Source organism: Mangifera indica, chromosome 12 (genome assembly GCF_011075055.1).
Source record: "Mangifera indica cultivar Alphonso chromosome 12, CATAS_Mindica_2.1, whole genome shotgun sequence".
Lineage (NCBI taxonomy): Eukaryota > Viridiplantae > Streptophyta > Magnoliopsida > Sapindales > Anacardiaceae > Mangifera > Mangifera indica.
Genome location: NC_058148.1, coordinates 8577891 through 8584167, shown reverse-complemented (window position 1 = coordinate 8584167; position 6277 = coordinate 8577891). Strand labels below are relative to the sequence as shown.

General features: G+C 32.8%; 1 protein-coding gene across 1 annotated transcript; it reads right to left on the bottom strand.

The window, feature by feature from the left end:
* Nucleotides 1–1006: 1006 nt before the first annotated feature.
* Nucleotides 1007–5542, bottom strand: LOC123193615 (protein disulfide-isomerase A4-like). The gene is made up of 12 exons (XM_044606672.1): nucleotides 5003–5542; nucleotides 4663–4792; nucleotides 4294–4459; nucleotides 4083–4198; nucleotides 3018–3325; nucleotides 2725–2854; nucleotides 2397–2562; nucleotides 2201–2316; nucleotides 2049–2126; nucleotides 1731–1826; nucleotides 1485–1559; nucleotides 1007–1239 (listed from the first exon to the last, which is right to left on the bottom strand). The coding sequence occupies exons 1-12, from the start codon at nucleotides 5527–5529 to the stop codon at nucleotides 1141–1143; spliced, it is 2007 nt and encodes a 668-aa protein (XP_044462607.1). The 5' UTR covers nucleotides 5530–5542; the 3' UTR covers nucleotides 1007–1140.
* Nucleotides 5543–6277: the final 735 nt, after the last annotated feature.

Below are 6277 nucleotides of genomic sequence, written 5' to 3'. Positions count from 1 at the left end.
AAATCTATATATTGGGAAAAAAAAAAAGATTTGCAGGAAAGAGAAATTTAACAAAACAATAAAACTATATATAGATACTATTGATTTATAATTTGAATACACATATTACGTGAAATCATGTAATTAGATGATTATGAATTAAAGATAAAGTATCATTCAATCATATGAGTATACATTATCTATGTATCAAAAGTGTGTATCCATAGTATTGCTATGACAAAACAGAACTAGTACCTGTTTCATGAAGGACTCAAGAATCTTATAAGCAATGGATTCCTCTGTTCTGTTAAATACACTTCTTATTTGGTTTTCACTTGTAGTCTTGACATCAAGTGGAAACGCTTGATCACATTAAGAGCATAAGGAACTTCTGTTGCAACATCAATGTTTGTTGACTATTTTTATCTCGGGGTTCCTTTTTTTTTCCATTCAGGAGGAGTTTGGTTTTGAGAATATTTTATTATCAAAATTGAAAGATTATCTTAAGGATTATTGAGTATAAATTATTACTATATTTGATAAAATTTAATAAAAATATATAGATATAAATAATTATTGTGTTTGGTTAGAAGTAGTAAAAAAATACATGTATATTACTTTACTTAAATTACTGTAGGTATAATTATTCTAAAATATTTTTTTATGTTGTTTATTATATTAATTGAAAATGAGATTATTTTTGCCATAAAAAAATTAATAAATAAATGTTATGTTATAATAAAATCAAGATTATATTGATAATATTTTAATATTTAAAGTAAAGATGCTAATCAGATTACTTTTTATATTACCTGTCGCATTGTCGTTAGTAATAGAAGATTATTAAAATATTTTATTATTTATGAATTAAACAAAGTAATGTAAGTGATAAAAGATAGAGTACCAGAATAATTTTTACTCCCCTTTAACCAAACACACCCTCAGTCTCACAAGGCTCTCAGACTCCCTTGGCTATGACATGGATGAGACCATATGCTATACTAATATAGTTATGGAACTTGAAACATAATTAAATTATCTAATCAGGAATATTGTTGTTATTACATGATTTGATATGAATATTTCATTAAAGTTCACTAAAGGAGACAACCTTTTTTACAATCAGCCATTTTGCAGTCCAACGTGGGTTGTTCGATCAAATCACAAGAATCGATCACTGTATGGAGGCGTAAGAAATGTTTTCGACACTGAATTGGACAAGCTTGGAAGCTTATTTTCCATGAAATTCTCTGCAAATGACTGCAGGAGAAAGAAGCAATGTCAATATTAATTGCATTCATGTCTCAGAAATCTTCCAGGCTAAATTGGAGAAAACAAAAATTGAAGCAAATTATTGACTAGACAAAAAACGATTGTTTGAGACAAGGAAGCCCAGAAAAATTTTCCAGTAGTTTGATGAAACTGCTTCTAAGCAAGAACAATTTCCACAAGAAGTTTCCCCAACACACCCTTCTTTTTCTTGAAATGTAAAATAGAATGCTAACCTTTATATTGCCTATACTCAGTTCATCATATAGTACATACTTCTTGCCATTGGAGTTGCCAGAGTAAGATACAATCTGTACATCATATATAAAACCATCTTAAATCCTAATATTCATCTTTACTTAGTTCTTGCAACCTTAGGAGAGAAAAGAATGAATTTATCAAACACACGAAATAAGAACTTAAATGTACTAAGAAACAGTAATAATAATGAAAAGGAACCAAGGTAAAAGACAGATACTCACTATTGGTCCTGCTGAAGCATGACCTGTACTACCAAAATCTTGAGCAATTTGTCTACTAGCACTTTGGCAATCCATTTGCATATACACAAACAGAAGCTGCAGGAGAAAATATTTGCCTTTACAGCCATTATTTACATCTTGTAGATAGAAAAGGAGCAGGAGGAATTTTCAGGATGGACAGATTATAATTTCAATAGCATAGATGTCAGAAATTTTTGAAATGGACAAGCTGAAGATTTGTCTCGGAGAAATCTTTGTAAGTTTGAGAATGTAAGAAAATTATCTCCCCTAACAAATTAATGTAGTATCTACAATTACCTTTCCTTTGAAAGCTTCGGCTACCTCTTGAAATATTGATCTCACCTCAAAATCATGCGTAAGGGCAAAAAGCCATAACTGAGAACGAGTTTATAGAATTGTTAAAACCATATGTCTTGACATATCATAAGAATAGATACAATCATAAATACCTGCTTCACTGGGGACTTAAGAATCTGGAGAGCATTTTCATTAGTGAAAGTGGTCACAGGAGGGAGCTTGTTTACAAATACAAAATCAGCTATTGCATTTTTGGTGAATGTCCCATCTGAGAAATGAATAAGGTAGTGTTAAATTATAAACTAAAGCCCTCAAATGATTTAGATTTGAGATGTTGGGAAAACTAACTAAAGTGGTTAAGTTTTTGAGCCTCTCTTTCCAGCAAGACTATAGCAGGGCGTTTGATGTCTGGGTCAATATGAAATATCTTTGCGACATCAGCACTAGTAGTTTGATAGAATATGACATCACCATGAAGATTTGATACAGCTGCAAGATCTTTGCTTTCCAAGCCCTAAGAATAGGGCTATCAGGTGATTAAAAGTTCAAACGGTGCATACTATACACAATGGTATAATCAAGAAAACATGTAACATTGACTAACTAGTCAGGAATGTTCCACCAAAATAATACTCATGCAATTAAATAAGTTAATAAAAAATGAGTTAAAGCGTACCTGTAAAGATTCAAGAAACGCCAAAACTATTGTATATTCTGCCATCAATAATTGTTCTGCTTGCTCTGTTGTCTTTATAGTGTATATACCAAGGTCCATCTTTTTCCTTGCCCACCTCACAATATCATCGCTTTGACATTAAAAAAAATAAAGTATTAAACATCCCATGATTCTTTTTTCATATATTTTCTTCTAATTTTTCATGTCTTTCTCAACAACCAAACAGATTTAATCAAGATGTTACCAAAAAATAGAGAGAATTCTGAAACCAAACCAATATTCAAAAGACTCACCTCTTCCTTTCATGGTAATAATTGTACACCTTCACTCCACCAACAAAGAAAGATATGGTTGGATACCCATCAATTGCATACTTGTTTGCCAAAAATGTTTCCTGAGCAGCATCAACTTTTGCTAGCACTAATTCAGCCTTCAGTTCCATCGCAGCTTTTTCATATTCAGGATCCAACTGCCGGCTCCAGTAGCACCATGGTGCATAAAATGCCACCATCACATACCGATTCTTGGCAACAACATGGGCGAAATTCTTCGCACTTAATACGACAACAGCTTTCTCATCAATAGCTGGAGGTGACATCTCCTTTAATTTTGAAACATTCCGATGAGTATGTAGACTTTTAGTATGATTAAATTTGTAAATGTAGTAAATGTAGATGGTCAAAAGCACGTGAATGGTGAAAAGAAGAATAACTGTTGTATGGAAAAGGATTAAAGCCTTTTCTGTTGACATTTTTTTAGTTGAAAATAAGTATGGACAAAGTATTTTTGGAAAGTAACTTAAAAAGAAAGGCAGGATGAAGAAAAAGACTAGTGAAGTTGGCAAAATGAGCCGCTGGCCTCACAAAAGAATTATCCAAAATGACAAATCAAATATGTTGATGCATATATCTTTTATTAAAAGTTAAATTACTTTCATCATGATTTATTATAATCTCTATAATTTCATTTCCTTTGAAACCTTTGGCTGCCTTGGGAAACATTGATATAACCTTCAATCATTTGTTAGGACCAACAGCCATAGCTGAGGAAAATTTATAGATGAGTTAAGTAGACCATAAAATTTTGAAATTTTCCAAGGAGATATAAACCAACATAAGCACCTGTTTAATAAAGAGTGCATTTTGATCAGTTAAAGTGGTCACAGGAAAAAAAAAAATTCTGCTAAAATGTCGGCTATTGCTGATTTAGAAAATGGACCATCTGAGATATAATGCAAAGATGAATAAGGTCAGATATAATGCATCAGATAAGGGTTATGAGCTTATATCGATAAGCAAATATCAGAAATCGTCATATTGAAAATTTCACAGGCAAGATGGATGTAACAAAACTAGTACCTGTTTTGTGCAGCGCTTGAAAATCTCAGGAAACTTCACCATAGTAAGTGTATTCATTGGAGGAATCTTATTCACAGATATGAAGTAAGCTATTTCTGATTCAGTGAATGGTCCATCTGGAGAAATAATGCAATGATGAAATACATTATTTTGAATGACAAATTGGAAGACCTCGAACTATAAACCAAAATGATCATCAGGTAAAACTAACTAAAGTAGCTAAGATGTTGAGACTCCTTTTGCTGCATGATTAAAGCAGGGAGTTTGATTTCTGAGTTATTATGAAATCTCCTTGCAAGATTGGCACTAGCAGTTTGATAAAATATAACATCAGGATGCAGCATCGAGGCGGCAAGAAGCTCCTCAGTTTCCGGGCCCTAACATTATAAGCAACAGAATTTTAGTGACCTAATGATAAAAATCTGTGCATTTTCTTCTCAAAAAAAAAAAGTCTCTGCGATTATAGTGTTTTACACAATATGTGTGAAGTTTATGAATAACTGAAGAACATTTTTATTTAAAAAAAAAAATAATCTAAGAGCATGTTTGCAAATAATGGAGCTAAATGGTGACTGCATACCTGTAAAGAGTCAAGAAATGACAAAACTATTGTGGAATTAGACGTGAATACTTCTTCAAATTGCTCTGTTGTCATTATAGTGTAGACACCAAGACCCATATGACTCTTTGCCCACTTCACAATGGCATCCCTTTAGAAAATAAAAAAAATAAAATGATTACATCTACAAGCATTTCAGGAACTTGCTTGAATATTGAATACAGATTGGTTCCTTTCCAGTGACTCCAGGAAAAATCATTTTATTTTCAAAACAAAGTTAGAAGTTTAATCATAGAACAAAAACAAACGAGAATTCCCTGACCTGGAAAATCCAAAAGAATCAAGCTAATGAAAAACTCACCTCTTCCTAACAAAATTACAAGGATGAGCATTCACTCCACCAACGAAGAAATAACAAGTTGGATACCCCTTGATTCCATACTTCTTCTCCAATCCTTTTTCTTTGTCAGCATAGACTTTTGCTAGCACAACCTCACCCTTCAGCTCTCTGGCAGCTTCTGCATATTCTGGGGCTAATTTTCGGCACAAAGGGGACCATGATGCATGAAACACCACCATAACATACCGATTATTGGCAACAAAAAGGCTAAAACTCTCCTCACTTAGTACTTTTACCACTTGTTTTTCTTCAATAATTGCAGGAAAGTTCTTCATTTGATCGTCAAGAAAATTACGAACAACATCTGAACGTTTGTCAGGATTCTGGGAAAAGATGTGAGTATAAGCCGCTGGGATTGCTATAGCCTCTGATCCATAGCTATGTGATTGATAAGCAAAATATATGTCAGTTAAATAAGGTGAAAGCAAGTGAATGATGAAGAGAAGAAGAACAATTGTGTAGAGGAAAGCTTCTGTTTTTGTTGGCATTGTTGAGTTGAAACCAGACAGTATGGAGAAAAGGGGATATTTGAGAAGAACTTATTAAGGAAGACAATAAAATTGCCTAGTTATATCAGCAGCCGGCCTGGAAACGTATGCCCTATTTTCCATAATGACAAATCCATCGTTGTGGCCCGTAAAATCGATCAATTTTGTTAAATAATGAAGTTATTCTTGTTTACTCCTAAATTGTCTATACTGTAACTCTAATGGATTCATTCATGGAGAGTCCGTGATTGTTAAGTATGTAGCCAGAGAGAGATTTGAATTCTGACACAAACATGGATGCTTTGTAAGTATGCAAATTGGCAGCAGACAAAATCAATACAAGCTTAGCTTTTGAAGCCAAATTATTCACTTTCAATGGGTTGTAATTGGGCACAGAGCATCTTAAATTGTCTCAATTAATACGAAGATAAGAAAGTTCTTAGATCAAATCAACACAATTATCAGGGCAAGTTCTATATGTTTTTGTTATTCTAAATAAAGGACTATGTAAGACATCAATGCAAAAAAATAGAGTGAAAAGACATACTATATAAGATTCTGAAATCTCTTAAATCAAGTATGATCGCAATTCCATGCAATATCAAAGGCATCAAGCATTACAGAAGAAAACTCCCCTCAAATAAGTGAAGCCAATTTATAGTTACAAAAGAGTGAGCGTTAGTCACTGTTCAAATAGACAGAATGAACTATGTCTCTGAAACTGTAACAGTCTGCCTTGAAAGCTTGT

Coding starts and splice junctions, on each gene's coding strand:
- LOC123193615 (XM_044606672.1), bottom strand. CDS start 5,529: ATGCCAACAAAAACAGAAGCTTTCCTCTACACAATTGTTCTTCTTCTC. Junction 2,855..3,017: donor TATTACCATGAAAGGAAGAG/GTGAGTCTTTTG, acceptor TTAATGTCAAAG/CGATGATATTGTGAGGTGGG. Junction 1,560..1,730: donor ATGCTTCAGCAGGACCAATA/GTGAGTATCTGT, acceptor TATGATGTACAG/ATTGTATCTTACTCTGGCAA.